This window comes from Perca fluviatilis, chromosome 15 (assembly GCF_010015445.1).
Source record: "Perca fluviatilis chromosome 15, GENO_Pfluv_1.0, whole genome shotgun sequence".
In the NCBI taxonomy this organism is placed as follows: Eukaryota; Metazoa; Chordata; class Actinopteri; order Perciformes; family Percidae; genus Perca; species Perca fluviatilis.
In genome coordinates, this window is record NC_053126.1 from 34,038,919 (window position 1) to 34,057,684 (window position 18,766).

The 18,766-nt window shown below is 45.3% G+C and overlaps 1 protein-coding gene across 1 annotated transcript in view; it reads right to left on the bottom strand.

Annotated features, from left to right (window-relative positions):
* LOC120574927 (NLR family CARD domain-containing protein 3-like) overlaps positions 1 to 18,766 on the bottom strand; it is a 43,067-nt gene that overhangs the window by 5,357 nt on the left and 18,944 nt on the right. The window contains exons 9-13 of the mRNA XM_039825446.1: positions 17,185 to 17,358; positions 15,736 to 15,909; positions 13,943 to 14,116; positions 13,043 to 13,216; positions 12,884 to 12,930 (exon numbers count right to left, since the gene is read on the bottom strand). Coding sequence (XP_039681380.1) covers positions 12,884 to 12,930; positions 13,043 to 13,216; positions 13,943 to 14,116; positions 15,736 to 15,909; positions 17,185 to 17,358 — 743 coding nt within the window. The remainder of the gene's footprint in view (positions 1 to 12,883; positions 12,931 to 13,042; positions 13,217 to 13,942; positions 14,117 to 15,735; positions 15,910 to 17,184; positions 17,359 to 18,766) is intronic.

Sequence of the window (18,766 nt, forward strand, 5' to 3'; positions counted from 1 at the left end):
CCCTTGTGTGAGGTATCATTGAACTCAGCAGAGACTTCCTTCTTCATTGGTGATGGTTTGGCCCCGCCCTATGTTCAAGCCATTCCCTTTCATACATTTTAATGTTATGGCAAGACTAAGGTATACCCTTATGTGAGGTATCATTGAACTCAGCAGAGACTTCCTTTTTAATTGCTAAAGGTTTGACCCGCCCCCTATGCTTTTGCCACGCCCCTTTTCACAGCCAATTAACCGTATGACGTAGAGTCTTGTGTGAGGTATCGTTGAACTCAGCGGGGAGTTCCCTTTTCATTGTTGACGATTCACGGCGTCTGAGTGCCGCACAAATGCGTCTGCCGGTAACCCCGACGCGGAAAGGCGCGAGGGCCCGTCCATCGCTGCTCGCAGCTTTAATTAGGGCCCGAGCACCGACAGCGGCAAAGGCCCTATTGAAACTGAAGGAATTATTATTTTCTGCAAAGTAATTGCCTTTTTGAGGGGCTTAACATATTCAAAAACTCACCAAATTTGGCGGTCGCATCAAGTGTGGTGAAAATTTACGTTTTTTAAGGGTTTCGGAAATAATCGCACAAAAATGTCTCGCTAGCGCCCCCTAGAAAGTTAACAAAATTGAGCCCCTGCAGTGCGTTTAACGTAGACTCACGAATCTTGGTATACCTATGTAGCATGTCAAGATGTACAAAAAACTTCATGAGAGCCATACCCTAAACCAAAGAGGAATTCCGCCATTTTGATTTCAAAGTTCAAAATTAGTGCGATTTTGGCCATTTCCACATGTCGTACTTTAAAGGGATATTTCAACCGATTTAGCATTCAGCTTTGTATCAGTAGAAACCCGATAGTATTTCTGAATGACCGTGCTTCCCTCCCCTCACGTCCCCTGAGATGAGAGATCTCTGCATTTGGGGCCTGGAAAAATCTTCCGATGACGTAAAATGACGATTTTGCGCGTCATCGGAAGAGTTTTGGGCCAGAGGCAAGGACTACAGCCAGTAGTAGGATCTACTTCCCCATGTTTTCAACACGCCCACGGGGTTGGACTGCCCGAATTCTGGCCAAGGTATTCTGAATGAAAACGACTGTCATCCATCTTGAAGCTTCCAAACAGGCTCTCGGTTTTCAGCAGAAAACATTTACAACAATTATCTGCATTCAAACTACCGGACGTGTGTACCACCGGGATACATCGGTACAGATCGGAGAATATGCAGGAAACGTTATTACAGACGCAATACTCGGCACACTACGTGAGCTTCGCCTGCACAGAGACAAGCGGTGTCGCTCAATGCCGCTAGCCGGCTAGGGGACATCCTCATCGGCTAGGTGGAAAGCTAACGCTAGCTGTCCATCTGTCCCATCCATCCTGCTTGCAAGTGTCTGCTCATTAAACAACAAGCTGGATTACATCTTCCTTCAACAAAACGTGAGTTCAGAGACTGCTGTGTTTTTGTTTTTGTGGAAACATGCCTGAACAACAGTGTACCGGCACCGGGACTATCCAGCTACCAGGCTGCTCTCGCCGGCCCGTGGAGGTGGGCTGTGTTAAACGGACTGGTGTAGAAATAAAATCCAACTAGCTACTGCTAACTGTTGGTGGAGCTTGTGACTGTTAAATGCCGACCATTTGACATTCCACGCTAATTCACGGCTGTGTTTATACTCTGTGTTTAGCTACACTAATGCTAGTATGCGTTGGCTGAACTTTACGGATCCTGCTTGCAAGTGTCCGCTCATTTAGACCACAAACTGGACTACATCCAACTTCAACAAAACTCCCAACGTGAGTTCAGAGACTGCTGTGTTTTTGTTGTTGTGGAAACATGCCTGAATAGTGTACCGGACTGTCCAGCTACCAGGCCTGCTAGCCCTCCGAGCTAGAGATGCTCTGTCACAAGGTAAAAGAGGTGGGCTGTGTTAACAAGGAGTGGTGCAGAAATGTGGTGATTCGTATCCATTTAACTGCTAACTGCTGGTGGAGTTTGTGACTGTTAAATGCCGACCATTCTACATTGCACGCTAATTCACGGCTGTGTTTATGCTCAGTGTTTACAGCCCACCAAGTGCTAATGCTAGTATGTGTTAGCTGAACTTTACGGAGCCTATAAAGTGTGTGTACTAAATGTAGCCTGTTTCGTATGTCGTTTTTATATAATGTCGTTTTTATATATGTTAAATGTGTAACACCACTTGAGTCACGATGAAATGTTGTTTCGTGTATATGGTTGAAATGACAAAACACGCTTGAGTTGAGTTGAATGCCTCTGTCTGTCTGTCAAGCGGTAGGCGTGGCTTCGGAGTGGACTCAAAGCAACGAAGCAGGTGCATTCTGGGATTTGGTGTTTTTCATCCATATAAGACCAAAACACATTTTCTGGCTTTTCTCGGCCTAGAAGGCACCAATTTAAAAAAAAAATTCACATTTCTACTACATAAGTGACCCAATTTGAAGATTCAATTCAATTCAATTCAATTTTATTTATAGTATCAAATCATAACATAAGTTATCTCGAGACACTTTACAGATAGAGTAGGTCTAGACCACACTCTATAATTTACAAAGCCCCAACAATTCCAACAATTCCAGTAATTCCCTCAAGAGCAAGCAGTGCGACAGTGGCGAGGAAAAACTCCCTCTTGGGAAGAAACCTCGGACAGACCCAGGCTCTTGGTAGGCGGTGTCTGACGAGCCGGTTGGGGGTGTGATGAACAGTGGCGATAGTAGTCACACAAAGATATATTCAGCTTTCCAGCGGTGAAATATTCCTTTAACGAACTCCTCCTAGAGATTTCATCCGATCAACAAACTCGGTCTGTGCCATCTTAAGATGTTAAAGATGAAAAGTTGTTAAAAGAAAAACTTTTCGTAATACGGCGTGGCCGTGGCGGGGCGGCCATTTTGTGTTTCGCCGCCGAAACAGGAAGTGGGTGTAACTCGAGAGTACATTGTCCAACTGGCTCGAAACATTTCAGGATTCATAAGAGTCCAACCCTGAGGACAAGTAAAGGTCGATATTTACTTAAAGTCATAGCGCCCCCTAGTGGCAACAGGAAGTAGGCCTAAAAGTCAAGGTGCTATACTTTAACGAACTCGTCCTAGAGATTTCATCCGATGGACTTCAAACTTGGTCTGTCCCATCCCAACACCTTAGAGATGTGATGGTGTGGGCGTGGCGTGGTGGCCTTTTTGAGTGTTTAGCGATGAACAAAGAAGTTGTTGTAACTTGAGTGTACATTGTCGTATCTGCCCGAAATTTCTCACGATTGACAAGGGTCCAGGCCTGAGCACACCTACAGGCCAAAATTGACTTTTGGCAACAGGAAATTCGCCTTATATGACAAACATCATCCGATTTACATGAAACTTAGAATGTGTGGTCTACATGTGATACTGAGACAGCCCCTATACTATGACCACGCCCACTTACCCAGGCCACGCCCCCTTTTATAACATTTCAACCGTTTAAGGTATACCCTTGTGTGAGGTATCATTGAACTCAGCAGAGACTTCCTTCTTCATTGGTGATGGTTTGGCCCGCGCCCTATGTTTAAGCCACCTTCCCCTTTCATAACTAATGATCCGTTTAATGTAGACCCTTGTGTGAGGTATCATTGAACTCAGCAGAGACTTCATTCTTCATTGGTGATGGTTTGGCCCGCCCCCTATGTTCAAGCCACGCCCCCTTTCATACATGCTGACCCATCTAAGGTAGAGTCTTGTGTGAGGTATCATTGAACTCAGCAGAGAGTTCCTTTTTAATTGGTGATGGTTTGACCCGCCCCCTATGCTTAAGCCACGCCCCTTTTCACAGCTAATGAACCACATGACGTACAGTCTTGTGTGAGGTATTGTTGAACTCGGCGGGGAGTTCCCTTTTCATTGTTGACGATTTGCGGCGTCTGAGTGCCGCTCAAATGCACGGTCGCAAGGAGCGGTGTGTCCGCCGGTAACCCCGACGCGCGCAGAGGTGCTCGGGTCCGTCCATCGCTGCTCGCAGCTTTAATTGTTGGATTGTATTTTATATGCACTAACTTTGTGCTCAGGTTGAGGAGGAACAATGCGGATTCCGTCCTGGTCGTGGAACAACGGACCAGCTCTTCACTCTCGCAAGGATCCTGGAGGGGGCCTGGGAGTATGCCCAACCGGTCTACATGTGTTTTGTGGATTTGGAGAAGGCGTATGACCTGCGCTTTGTCACCAATCCTGTTTGTAATATTTATGGACAGGATATCGAGGCGTAGTCGGGGTGGGGAGGGGTTGCAGTTCGGTGGGCTGGGGATCTCATCACTGCTTTTTGCAGATGATGTGGTCCTGATGGCATCATCGGCCTGCGACCTTCAGCACTCACTGGATCGGTTCGCAGCCGAGTGTGAAGCGGTTGGGATGAGGATCAGCACCTCTAAATCGGAGGCCATGGTTCTCAGCAGGAAACCGATGGAATGCCTTCTCCAGGTAAGGAATGAGTCCTTACCCCAAGTGAAGGAGTTCAAGTACCTTGGGGTTTTGTTCGCGAGTGAGGGGACAATGGAGCGGGAGATTGGTCGGAGAATCGGCGCAGCGGGTGCGGTATTACATTCCATCTATCGCACTGCCCGACGAAAAGAGAGCTGAGCCAGAAGGCAAAGCTCTCGATCTACCGGCCGTTTTCGTTCCTACCCTCACCTATGGTCATGAAGGCTGGGTCATGACCGAAAGAACGAGATCCAGGGTACAAGCGGCCAAAATGGGTTTCCTCAGGAAGGGTGGCTGGCGTCTCCCTTAGAGATAGGGTGAGAAGCTCAGTCATCCGTGAGGGGTTCGGTAGAGCCGGCTCGCTTTGCGTTGAAAGGAGCCAGTTGAGGTGGTTCGGGCATCTGGTAAGGATGCCTGCCCCTAGGGAGGTGTTCCAGGCACGTCCAGCTGGGAGGAGGCCTGGACCCAGGACTAGGTGGAGGGATTATATCTCCAACCTGGCCTGGGAACGCCTCGGGATCCCCCAGTCGGAGCTGGTTAATGTTGCTCGGGAAAGGGAAGTTTGGGGTCCCCTGCTGGAGCTGCTCCCCCCGCGACCCGACACCGGATAAGCGGACGAAGATGGATGGATGGATGGATGGATAACTTTGTGCTCCCATTTCTTACAGAGCCTCAGGTTCACAGATTTAGTCTGAAGTGAATTACTGCCGTGTGCAATGCTGTGCCTTCAACCTAACGCAATAACGTTCAGTAAACTGATACTGGGGTCCTGTCAAATGCATTCTGACCGATGTACCAAAGCTAATGTTCATAGCACGAATCAGCAAATACTTTAACCACGCCCACTTACCCAGGCCACGCCCCCTTTCATAACATTTGAACCGTTTAAGGTAGAGTATTGTGTGAGATATCATTGAACTCAGCACATAGTTCCTTGGTGATGGTTTGATCCGCCCCCTAAGCTTTAGCCACGCCCCCTTTTATAACTAATGACCCGTTTAAGGTAGACCCTTGTGTGAGGTATCGTTGAACTCAGCAGAGACTTCCTTATTCATTGGTGATGGTTTGGCCCGCCCTTCTATGCTCACGCCCCCTTTCATAACATTTCAACCGTTAGGGTATACCCTTGTGTGAGGTATCATTGAACTCAGCAGAGACTTCCTTCTTCATTGGTGATGGTTTGGCCGGCCCCCCTATGTTTAAGCCACGCCCCCTTTCATAACTAATGATCTATTTAATGTAGACCCTTGTGTGAGGTATCATTGAACTCAGCAGAGACTTCATTCTTCATTGGTGATGGTTTGGCCCGCCCCCTATGTTCAAGCCACGCCCCCTTTCATACATGCTGACCCATCTAAGGTAGAATCTTGTGTGAGGTATCATTGAACTCAGCAGAGAGTTCCTTTTTAATTGGTGATGGTTTGACCCGCCCCCTATGCTTAAGCCACGCCCTTTTTCACAGCTAATGAACCACATGACGTAGAGTCTTGTGTGAGGTATCGTTGAACTCGGCAGGGAGTTCCCTTTTCATTGTTGACGATTTGCGGCGTCCGAGTGCCGCGCAAATGCACGGTCGCAAGGAGCGGCGGCCGCCATTAACCCCGACGCGCACAGAGGCACGAGGGCCCGTCCATCGCTGCTTGCAGCTTTAATTAGGGCCCGAGCGCCAACAGCGGCGAAAGCTCTATTGAAACTGAAGGAATTATTATTTTCTGCAAAGTAATTGCCTTTTTGAGGGGCTTAACATATTCAATAACTCACCAAATTTGGCGGTCGCATCAAGTCTGGTGAAAATTTACCTATTTTAAGGGTTTTGGAAATAAGCGCACAAAAATGGCTCGCTAGCGCCCCCTAGAAAGTTAAGAAAATTGAGCCCCTGCAATGCGTTCACGAAACTTGGTACACATATGTAGCAAGTCCGCCATTTTGAATTCAAAGTTCGAAATTAGTGCGATTTTGGCCATTTCTACATGTAGTACTTTAACAAACTCCTCCTAGAGATTTCGTCCGATCAACTTCAAACTCGGTCTGTGCCATCTTAAGATGTTAAAGATGAAAAGTTGTTAAAAGAAAAACTTTTCGTCATAGGGCGTTGCCGTGGTGGGGCGGCCATTTTGTGTGTTTCGCCGCCAAAACAGGAAGTGGGTGTAACTCGAGTGTACATTGTCCAACTGGCTCGGAACTTTTCAGGATTCATAAGAGTCCAACCCTGAGGACAAATAAAGGCCGATATTTACTTAAAGCCATAGCGCCCCCTAGTGGCAACAGGAAGTAGGCCTAAAAGTCAAGGTGCTATACTTTAACGAACTCCTCCTAGAGATTTCATCCGATGGACTTCAAACTTGGTCTGTCCCATCCCAACACCGTAAAGATGAAAAATTAAAAGAAAAACTTTTCGTCAGACGTGTGTGGCGTGTGGCACTTTTTAAGTGTTTAGTGATGAACAAAGAAATTGTTGTAACTTGAGTGTACGTTGTCGTATCTGCCCGAAATTTGTCACGATTGACAAGGGTCCAGGACTGAGGACACCTACAGGCCAAAATTGACTTTTGGTCATAGCGTCCCCCGCTGGCAACAGGAAATGCGCCTTATGTGACAAACATCATCCGATTTACATGAAACTTATAATGTGTAGTCTACATGTGATACTGAGCCGCCCCCTATACTTTAACCACACCCACTTACTCAGGCCACGCCCCCTTTCATAACATTTGAACCGTTTAACGTAGAGTTTTGTGTGAGGTGTCATTGAACTCAGCAGAGACTTCCTTCTTCATTGGTGGTTTGGCCTGCCCCCTATGCTTAAGCCACGCCCCTTTCATAACATTTCAACCGTTTAAGGTATACCCTTGTGTGAGGTATCATTGAACTCAGCAGAGACTTCCTTCTTCATTGGTGATGGTTTGGCCCGCCCCCTATGTTCAAGCCACGTCCCCTTTCATACATTTTAATGTTATGGCAAGACTAAGGTATACCCTTATGTGAGGTATCATTGAACTCAGCAGAGACTTCCTTTTTAATTGCTAAAGGTTTGACCCGCCCCCTATGCTTTTGCCACGCCCCTTTTCACAGCCAATTAACCGTATGACGTAGAGTCTTGTGTGAGGTATCGTTGAACTCAGCGGGGAGTTCCCTTTTCATTGTTGACGATTCACGGCGTCTGAGTGCCGCACAAATGCGTCTGCCGGTAACCCCGCCGCGCGCAGAGGCGCGAGGGCCCGTCCATCGCTGCTCGCAGCTTTAATTAGGGCCCGAGCGCCGACAGCGGCAAAGGCCCTATTGAAACTGAAGGAATTATTATTTTCTGCAAAGTAATTGCCTTTTTGAGGGGCTTAACATATTCAAAAACTCACCAAATTTGGCGGTCGCATCAAGTGTGGTGAAAATTTACGTTTTTTAAGGGTTTCGGAAATAATCGCACAAAAATGTCTCGCTAGCGCCCCCTAGAAAGTTAACAAAATTGAGCCCCTGCAGTGCGTTTAACGTAGACTCACGAATCTTGGTATACCTATGTAGCATGTCAAGATGTACAAAAAACTTCATGAGAGCCATACCCTAAACCAAAGAGGAATTCCGCCATTTTGATTTCAAAGTTCAAAATTAGTGCGATTTTGGCCATTTCCACATGTCGTACTTTAAAGGGATATTTCACCGATTTAGCATTCAGCTTTGTATCAGTAGAAACCCGATAGTATTTCTGAATGACCGTGCTTCCCTCCCTCATGTCCCCCTGAGATGAGAGATCTCTGCATTTGGGGCCTGGAAAAAATCTTCCGATGACGTAAAATGACGATTTTTGCGTCATCGGAAGAGTTTTTGGGCCAGAGGCAAGGACTACAGCCAGTAGTAGGATCTACTTCCGCATGTTTTCAACACGCCCACAGGGGGTTGGACTGCCGAGTCTGGCCAAGGTATTCTGAATGAAAACGACTGTCATCCATCTTGAAGCTTCGCTAAACAGGCTCTCGGTTTTCAGCAGAAAACATTTACAACAATTATCTGCATTCAAACTACCGGACGTGTGTACCACCGGGATACATCGGTACAGATCGGAGAATATGCAGGAAACGTTATTACAGACGCAATACTCGGCACACTACGTGAGCTTCGCCTGCACAGAGACAAGCGGTGTCGCTCAATGCCGCTAGCCGGCTAGGGGACATCCTCATCGGCTAGGTGGAAAGCTAACGCTAGCTGTCCATCTGTCCCATCCATCCTGCTTGCAAGTGTCTGCTCATTAAACAACAAGCTGGATTACATCTTCCTTCAACAAAACGTGAGTTCAGAGACTGCTGTGTTTTTGTTTTTGTGGAAACATGCCTGAACAACAGTGTACCGGCACCGGGACTATCCAGCTACCAGGCTGCTCTCGCCGGCCCGTGGAGGTGGGCTGTGTTAAACGGACTGGTGTAGAAATAAAATCCAACTAGCTACTGCTAACTGTTGGTGGAGCTTGTGACTGTTAAATGCCGACCATTTGACATTCCACGCTAATTCACGGCTGTGTTTATACTCTGTGTTTAGCTACACTAATGCTAGTATGCGTTGGCTGAACTTTACGGATCCTGCTTGCAAGTGTCCGCTCATTTAGACCACAAACTGGACTACATCCAACTTCAACAAAACTCCCAACGTGAGTTCAGAGACTGCTGTGTTTTTGTTGTTGTGGAAACATGCCTGAATAGTGTACCGGACTGTCCAGCTACCAGGCCTGCTAGCCCTCCGAGCTAGAGATGCTCTGTCACAAGGTAAAAGAGGTGGGCTGTGTTAACAAGGAGTGGTGCAGAAATGTGGTGATTCGTATCCATTTAACTGCTAACTGCTGGTGGAGTTTGTGACTGTTAAATGCCGACCATTCTACATTGCACGCTAATTCACGGCTGTGTTTATGCTCAGTGTTTACAGCCCACCAAGTGCTAATGCTAGTATGTGTTAGCTGAACTTTACGGAGCCTATAAAGTGTGTGTACTAAATGTAGCCTGTTTCGTATGTCGTTTTTATATAATGTCGTTTTTATATATGTTAAATGTGTAACACCACTTGAGTCACGATGAAATGTTGTTTCGTGTATATGGTTGAAATGACAAAACACGCTTGAGTTGAGTTGAATGCCTCTGTCTGTCTGTCAAGCGGTAGGCGTGGCTTCGGAGTGGACTCAAAGCAACGAAGCAGGTGCATTCTGGGATTTGGTGTTTTTCATCCATATAAGACCAAAACACATTTTCTGGCTTTTCTCGGCCTAGAAGGCACCAATTTAAAAAAAAAATTCACATTTCTACTACATAAGTGACCCAATTTGAAGATTCAATTCAATTCAATTCAATTTTATTTATAGTATCAAATCATAACATAAGTTATCTCGAGACACTTTACAGATAGAGTAGGTCTAGACCACACTCTATAATTTACAAAGCCCCAACAATTCCAACAATTCCAGTAATTCCCTCAAGAGCAAGCAGTGCGGCACAGGGCGGGGGAAAAACTCCCTCTTGGGAAGAAACCTCGGACAGACCCAGGCTCTTGGTAGGCGGTGTCTGACGAGCCGGTTGGGGGTGTGATGAACAGTGGCGATAGTAGTCACACAAAGATATATTCAGCTTTCCAGCGGTGAAATATTCCTTTAACGAACTCCTCCTAGAGATTTCATCCGATCAACAAACTCGGTCTGTGCCATCTTAAGATGTTAAAGATGAAAAGTTGTTAAAAGAAAAACTTTTCGTAATACGGCGTGGCCGTGGCGGGGCGGCCATTTTGTGTTTCGCCGCCGAAACAGGAAGTGGGTGTAACTCGAGAGTACATTGTCCAACTGGCTCGAAACATTTCAGGATTCATAAGAGTCCAACCCTGAGGACAAGTAAAGGTCGATATTTACTTAAAGTCATAGCGCCCCCTAGTGGCAACAGGAAGTAGGCCTAAAAGTCAAGGTGCTATACTTTAACGAACTCGTCCTAGAGATTTCATCCGATGGACTTCAAACTTGGTCTGTCCCATCCCAACACCTTAGAGATGTGATGGTGTGGGCGTGGCGTGGTGGCCTTTTTGAGTGTTTAGCGATGAACAAAGAAGTTGTTGTAACTTGAGTGTACATTGTCGTATCTGCCCGAAATTTCTCACGATTGACAAGGGTCCAGGCCTGAGCACACCTACAGGCCAAAATTGACTTTTGGCAACAGGAAATTCGCCTTATATGACAAACATCATCCGATTTACATGAAACTTAGAATGTGTGGTCTACATGTGATACTGAGACAGCCCCTATACTATGACCACGCCCACTTACCCAGGCCACGCCCCCTTTTATAACATTTCAACCGTTTAAGGTATACCCTTGTGTGAGGTATCATTGAACTCAGCAGAGACTTCCTTCTTCATTGGTGATGGTTTGGCCCGCGCCCTATGTTTAAGCCACCTTCCCCTTTTATAACTAATGATCCGTTTAATGTAGACCCTTGTGTGAGGTATCATTGAACTCAGCAGAGACTTCATTCTTCATTGGTGATGGTTTGGCCCGCCCCCTATGTTCAAGCCACGCCCCCTTTCATACATGCTGACCCATCTAAGGTAGAGTCTTGTGTGAGGTATCATTGAACCTAGCAGAGAGTTCCTTTTAATTGGTGATGGTTTGACCCGCCCCCTATGCTTAAGCCACGCCCCTTTTCACAGCTAATGAACCACATGACGTATACGTCTTGTGTGAGGTATTGTTGAACTTCGGCGGGGAGTTCCCCTTTTCATTGTTGTCGATTTTGCGGCGTCTGAGTGCCGCTCAAATGCACGGTCGCAAGGAGCGGTGTGTCGCCGGTAACCCCGACGCCGCAGAGGTGCTTCGGGTCCGTCCATCGCTGCTCGCAGCTTTAATTGTTGGATTGTATTTTATATGCACTAACTTTGTGCTCAGGTTGAGGAGGAACAATGCGGATTCCGTCCTGGTCGTGGAACAACGGACCAGCTCTTCACTCTCGCAAGGATCCTGGAGGGGGCCTGGGAGTATGCCCAACCGGTCTACATGTGTTTTGTGGATTTGGAGAAGGCGATGACCTGCGCTTTGTCACCAATCCTGTTTGTAATATTTATGGACAGGATATCGAGGCGTAGTCGGGGTGGGGAGGGGTTGCAGTTCGGGTGGCTGGGGATCTCATCATCAGCTTTTGCAGATGATGTGGTCCTGATGGCATCATCGGCCTGCGACCTTCAGCACTCACTGGATCGGTTCGCCCGAGTGTGAAGCGGTTGGGATGAGGATCAGCACCTCTAAATCGGAGGCCATGGTTCTCAGCAGGAAACCGATGGAATGCCTTCTCCAGGTAAGGAATGAGTCCTTACCCCAAGTGAAGGAGTTCAAGTACCTTGGGGTTTTGTTCGGCAGTGAGGGGACAATGGAGCGGGAGATTGGTCGGAGAATCGGCGAGGGTGCGGTATTACATTCCATCTATCGCACCGTTGTGACGAAAGAGAGAAGCTGAGCCAGAAGGCAAAGCTCTCGATCTACCGGTCAGTTTCGTTCCTACCCTCACCTATGGTCATGAAGGCTGGGTCATGACCGAAAGAACAGATCCAGGGTACAAGCGGCCAAAATGGGTTTCCTCAGGAAGGGTGGCTGGCGTCTCCCTTAGAGATAGGGTAGAAGCTCAGTCATCCGTGAGAGGGCTTCCGGAGTAGAGCCGCTGCTCCGCTCGTTGAAAGGAGCCAGTTGAGGTGGTTCGGGCATCTGGTGGGCGGGGGGGGGGCGTCCCCGAGGCCTTCCAGGTACGGCGCTCCAGCTGGGGGGAGGCCTGGACCCAGGACTAGGTGGAGGGATTATATCTCCAACCTGGCCTGGGAACGCCACCCGGATCCCCCAGTCGGAGCTGGTTAATGTTGCTCGGGAAAGGGAAGTTTGGGGTCCCCTGCTGGAGCTGCTCCCCCCGCGACCCGACACCGGATAAGCGGACGAAGATGGATGGATGGATGGATAACTTTGTGCTCCCATTTCTTACAGAGCCTCAGGTTCACAGATTTAGTCTGAAGTGAATTACTGCCGTGTGCAATGCTGTGCCTTCAACCTAACGCAATAACGTTCAGTAAACTGATACTGGGGTCCTGTCAAATGCATTCTGACCGATGTACCAAAGCTAATGTTCATAGCACGAATCAGCAAATACAATTCAATAAACTTCCACCAGTTTAGTGAAAATCAAAAGAAACAAAGTAAGCTTTCTGTTGGCTAGACTGTTAAAATATATTAATTATTTCTGTTGAATCACTTTGCTCAGTTTGTTGCGTTTGTGGATTTTAAATTTGTTGATTGAATTCTAACATCTTTCCAGCCACACTGACAGAAAACAAATCCTGACTGAAACTCTGGAGAAATTCATAGTCGTATTTTAAGAAAATGTAAAAATCGACTGTAACATGAAGCTGAGTTCTCATGAATCAAACTTTAAACACACTCACACTTCCTCACACCAGGTGTCAGTCTCTGCAGTCCACCATGGTCCGTCCTGCAGGAAGAAACAAAGTCAGAATCAACTTCATCCACCTTCGCTCAGATCCTCCATTAAAGTGACAGAGAAACAGTGGAAGAGCTGTTTTTGTCTGTCCATCTGTCCATACCTGAGAGTGTCCAGTCTCCAGTTTGTATCCTTAAGTCCAGCTGACAGCAGCTTCACTCCTGAGTCTCTTGGATGATTGTAGCTCAGGTCCAGCACTCTCAGATGGGAGGGGTTGGACCTCAGAGCTGAGGCCAGAGAAGTACAGCCTTCCTCTGAAACCAGACAGCCTGATAGACTGAACACACACACACACACACACACACAAACAAACACACACACATCAGAACTAAAAAAATGTGTTTCATGTTAGTCGTATACATCCGTCCACTGCTTAAAATGAGTGTCACCAACACTAATGAAGTGTAGTGTTGGTTCAGGCAGATCATGTTCACAGCTGTGTTTGGTAGGAACACTTTGATTAAATAGAAGTCCTAAAACTGACCGACATGCCCCCCGTGAAGGAGGAAGAGTTGGAAGACTCGGAGGAAACCTAACCAGGTACTTTTACTTGAGTACAGTATTCTAGTACTGTTCCACCTCTGTCTGACTGACACATGCAGGCCCATATAAACAGATGCACAGCCTATTGAAATTGCACTTTCAGAACATAATCATTCATTTAAAATTCCAGTTTATGTGCCGTGTTGCAACTATGAGGTGCTTGAAACCATCGCACCTCCACAGTGACGTCATGCCACCGACACATCCCTTCTCAATGACCTGATTACCTGGGGGTGGGGTTATGTATCTTACTATGCAAGGTTTGTTCATGCAGTCATTCAGTTAGTGTGTCTATTAAAAAAATAAATGAACGATATAGAGCACTGCAGATTCTGTCTTCAGGTCAGAGCTTCACATCTTCTCTCTGAAATGTTGGCCTGTAGTCAGTCCATTTAATAACACATATATAAAGAAAATAACAGCTCAGAGGGTCATTTTTTTCAAATAACTGAACACTAACCTGAGAGTTTCGAGCCTGCAGTGTGGACTCTTCAGTCCAGCCGACAGCTGCTTCACTCCTGAATCCTGCAGCTCGTTGTTACTTAGGTCCAGCTCTCTCAGACAAGAGGACTGGGAGCTGAGAACTGAGGACAGGGCTTCACAATTTCTCTTTGACAGCTTACAGCCACTCAGTCTGAAGAGGAATCAGAAAAACATAAGAAAACAATTACAAACAATGTTTGTATTAATAAGGAAGCCATCAGATTTAACCCATAAGAACCCGGACCTATTCACCCTTAAAGGAAAATTATGGGGGGCATACCACAGAGTAAATAGAAAACAATTTGAAGACGAAAGTCTAATAGGCAAACACACTTTTCTTCATGCAGGTTTTGTTACGAACAGTTTTAAAGTTTGGACCGAAAACAAGGACATTAAGTGTAACAATTGCACGAGAGCTTAACGTCTGTATTTTTAGACTTTGACATTTGATGATTATATGCACAGTATTAAAGACAGATATTTAGTTATTTATTTAGTGTTCTGCAGTTATGTAATGGTAGAGTATTTTATGCTATCCTGTATTCCATGCAGTCGGGCCATCTCCTCCTCCTGTGCTCCGTAGCGGACAATGTGACGGTGAGACAGCACTGATTAAATATTAAGAAAAAAAATGTATTTAAGATTTGAGTTGGATTTTGCAAAGTGTTTATGGAACAAGTATCACTCAGTACAAGCGCAAATAACACTGCTGGATTTAATCTTCATGATAATGTGGATGAAATGGAGTGGAGGCATCAATACTTGAAAATATTACGAGTAATCGTTATTCCCACATTTACTTTCTGCAGTCTGACTTAAGTTCACCACTTCACCATCTGCGTCGCCAATTCCCATTGTCTCCAAAATGTGCGTACACATGGGTCAGAGTTTGCATGGAGGACTGCACATTCTCCCGTCAAGTTTGTTTTTTATAAATGGGAAGTGGCATACACACATTTTCAGTCCTGTTTTGTTTGTACGCCACGTTTCTAAATAAGACCCCAGATCATTATAATTTTTCTTATTGTGACACAGGCGTCACATTATGTTTTCTGTGACTTTTAAAAACCAGATGTGACAAATATGTCACAACCATATTTACCTAATGTGTTTATGTGTGAATTTGTTCAACAAATGTGGACAGAACAGGTTAATTGTAATATATGACTTGTTACATAAGCATTAGAAATGATTACATTATGATTAAATGACAAGAATCTTACCTTAAAAACCAAAACAATGCTTTTAAAAATTGGCTAGTTCTGTCAAATCTGTTGACCATGCACACAGCCATCTTGGAAAGGTTGTCATGGAAACACAAATTGACAAACTGTCACATGACCGCTACCAGGATGTTCCATCAGTGTCACTTAGGGGCTTCATGAGTCAAAATCAAGGATAAAGCTGAATGAGAAACTTTCCAGAACATTTAAAGAGTGTGTGACACGTGTGTCACAGTGGCTCCTTATGGGTGAGAGACGTTACCTAAGAGTAAAACGTTGTTTGTGATTCTGTGAGAATGACCAATTGTTATTTTGCTCTGTTGCAGAACCTCGCCAGTCAGTAAAGTTGCACTTGTTTGTCGTTCGTCTCATTGAGAGTGCAAAAAGATGCAAACAGGTGAGCATTTCTACATTCACTTATGACTAACTGTCAGAGTGGAAATCAGTCTCCTTTATATGCGCCCAGCTTCATTAATTAAACAGAATCAGCCATACATACAACATAAGGGGTCATGTTGATGATGTCTCAGAATATCTGAACACTAACCTGAGAGTTTCCAGTCTGCAGTGTGGACTCTTCAGTCCAACCGACAGCTGCTTCACTCCTGAATCCTGCAGCTCGTTGTTACTAAGGTCCAGCTCTCTTAGACTAGAGGACTGGCAGCTGAGAACTGAGGACAGAGCTTCACAGCTTCTCTCTGACAGCTTACAGCCACTCAGTCTAAATTAGGAATCAGCAATACATAAGAAAACAATTCATAACAATGGTTGTTTTAATAAGGCAGATATCAGATTTAAAGCTACATTTTGTAAGAATTACTCCCATTTAGCGTTGAGATCATAAATCGCAATCAACTCTTTCTCGCCAAGCAGTATTGCAGCTACAGTAACCTTCACGCTTCAAAAAGCGAAAGTGTACAAAAGGCCGTCTATCAGCCATGGTTGTTGGAGTTCATGCATGAGTTTATATCGGAGAGTGGCGCGGACGCGCGCTTCACACCACGAGGGGAAACGCGCACCACCTGACAGAAAAGAGAGAGAAAGAAAAGGAGATTGCAGCGGTCCGGAGGATAATTAATTAGTTGGGATTTGGTGTGTGCGTCCAAAGCAGCTCCAATGTTCACTCTTTTTTCTGATGACGCTGGTCTCTTGCTCTTTTCAATATCTGTTTTCTTTTTCTGAGCGAAGAAGAAGACTCCTGTTCCTGAAATTTGGATTTTGAATATGTGTGGTCCTACATGTTTCCTTCTTCAAACTTGCCAGGGCCGGGAAGCGACGATACCCATTAGAAGCAGCTCGTGAGTCAGCTCTCTCAGACTAGAGGACTTCTAAACCTCATTCACTCTTTTAATCTTGTTTAGTCAGTCCACTAAATAATTAACATACGGAGAAAATTAACATACGGAGAAAATAACATCTCAGAATAACTGAACACTAACCTGAGAGTTTCCAGTCTGCAGTGTGGACTCTTCAGTCCAGCTGACAGCTGCATCACTCCTAAATCCTGCAGATCGTTGTTACTCAGGTCCAGCTCTCTCAGACTAAAGGACTGGGAGCTGAGAACTGAGGACAGAGCTTCACAGCTTCTCTCTGACAGGTTACAGTCACTCAGACTGAAGAGGAAACAACAAAACAATTACAGACTAAAGTATTTTTTTCTGGATGAATACAAACTCCTTTTAATCTGAATAGATGTGTGTGCACGTACAGAGCTTTGTTGAAGGCTTTGGCCACTGGCAGCAACCTCAGAAGAGCCTCATCTGAAGCAGAGTATTTCTTCAGGTCAAACACCTGCAGGTTGTTGTTACTCAGGTCCACCTCTCTCAGACTAGAGGACTGGGAGATGAGGAATGAGGACAGAGCTTCACAGCTTCTCTCTGACAGGTTACAGCCACTCAACCTAAAAAGGATATTCAGACAGTCCATTTAATAATTAATGAATTAAGAAAAAGAGAGGTTAGGTAGTAATCTTTTTTAAATAAAAGGTATAATTAACCTGAGAGTTTCCAGTCTGCAGTGTGGAATCTTCAGTCCAGCCGACAGGTGCTTCACTCCTGAATCCTGCAGGTGGTTGTTACTCAGGTCAAGCTCTCTCAGACTGGAGGACTGGGAGCTGAGAACTGAGGACAGAGCTTCACAGCTTCTCTCTGACAGGTTACAGACACTCAGTCTGAAGACAAATCAGCAATACATAAGAAAAAAATTACAAACAATAGTTGTTTTAATAAGGGAGACATCAGATTTAAGGTGAGAGACGTAACTTCAGAGTAAAACATTATTTGTGATTCTGTGAGACTGACTGATTGTTATTTTGCTCTGTTGCAGAACCTCGCCAGTCAGGAAAGTTGCACTTGTTTGTAGTTCTTCTCATTGACAGTGGAAACAGATGCAAACAGCTGAGCATTTCTACGTTCACTCATGACTAACTGTCTGAGTGGAAATGAGTCTCTTTTATGTGCGCCCAGCTCCCTTAATAAAACAGAATCAGCCATACCTACAACTTTATTATACTGACGAAAAACCTGCATCTAAATATTTCTTTTAACATTTGATTTGACTTTATTTATTGCACACCAATGCAATCAAATTAAGGATCATGTTATGCTTAACATTATTATACCTCAGCATAGTTAACATAAGGGGTCAAGTTGATGATGTTGTTCACCTTTTTAAAAAGTAACGCAGTAACGTTTACTCAGAGTACATTTATACTGACCTACTTTTTATTTGAATTTAAATAAATTTGTACAATTGTACAAAACACTAACCTGAGAGTTTCCAGTCTGAAGTGTGGACTCTTCAGTCCAGCCGACAGCTGCTTCACTCCTGAATCCTGCAGCTCGTTGTTACTCAGGTCCAGCTCTCTCAGACTAGAGGACTGGGAGCTGAGAACTGAGGACAGAGCTTCACAGCTTCTCTTTGAGAGGTTACAGTCACTCAGTCTGAAGAGGAATCAGCAATCCATAAGAAAACAATTACAAACAATGGTTGTTTTAATAAGGGAGATATCATATTCAAGGTGAGAGACTGAACCTCAGAGTAAAACAGTGTTTGTGATTCTGTGAGAATGACTGATTGTTATTTTGCTCTGTTGCAGAACCTCGCCAGTCAGTGAAGTTGCACTTGTTTTTGTTCTTCTTATTGAGAGTGCAAACAGATGAAAACTGTGAGCATTTCTAATTTAAATAAGGGCAAACTGTCCGAGTGGAAATGAGTCTCCTTTATGTGTGCTCAGCTCCATTAATAAAACAGTATAAGACATACGTACAACTTAAGGGGTTGATGATGTTGTTCACCGTTTAAACATTTAACGCAGTAACGTTTACTCAGAGTACATTTATACTGGTCAAGCCCCCGGCTGATGTGACTTCCTCACTGTGACAGTCTGGTGTGTGTGTGAATGTGTTTTGCTTTATTTCTTCATTTTGTTATGCCTGCAGTGTGTTTGCTGTTCTTTGGTTTTCTGTCTGTTTCTGTGTTCATCTTCATTTTCCACAGTGTGTGGACACGCCCCCCCCCTCCACCTGCCCCCCTGCTGCTCTCCCCGCACCTGGCACCAATCCCAATCAGCACACCTG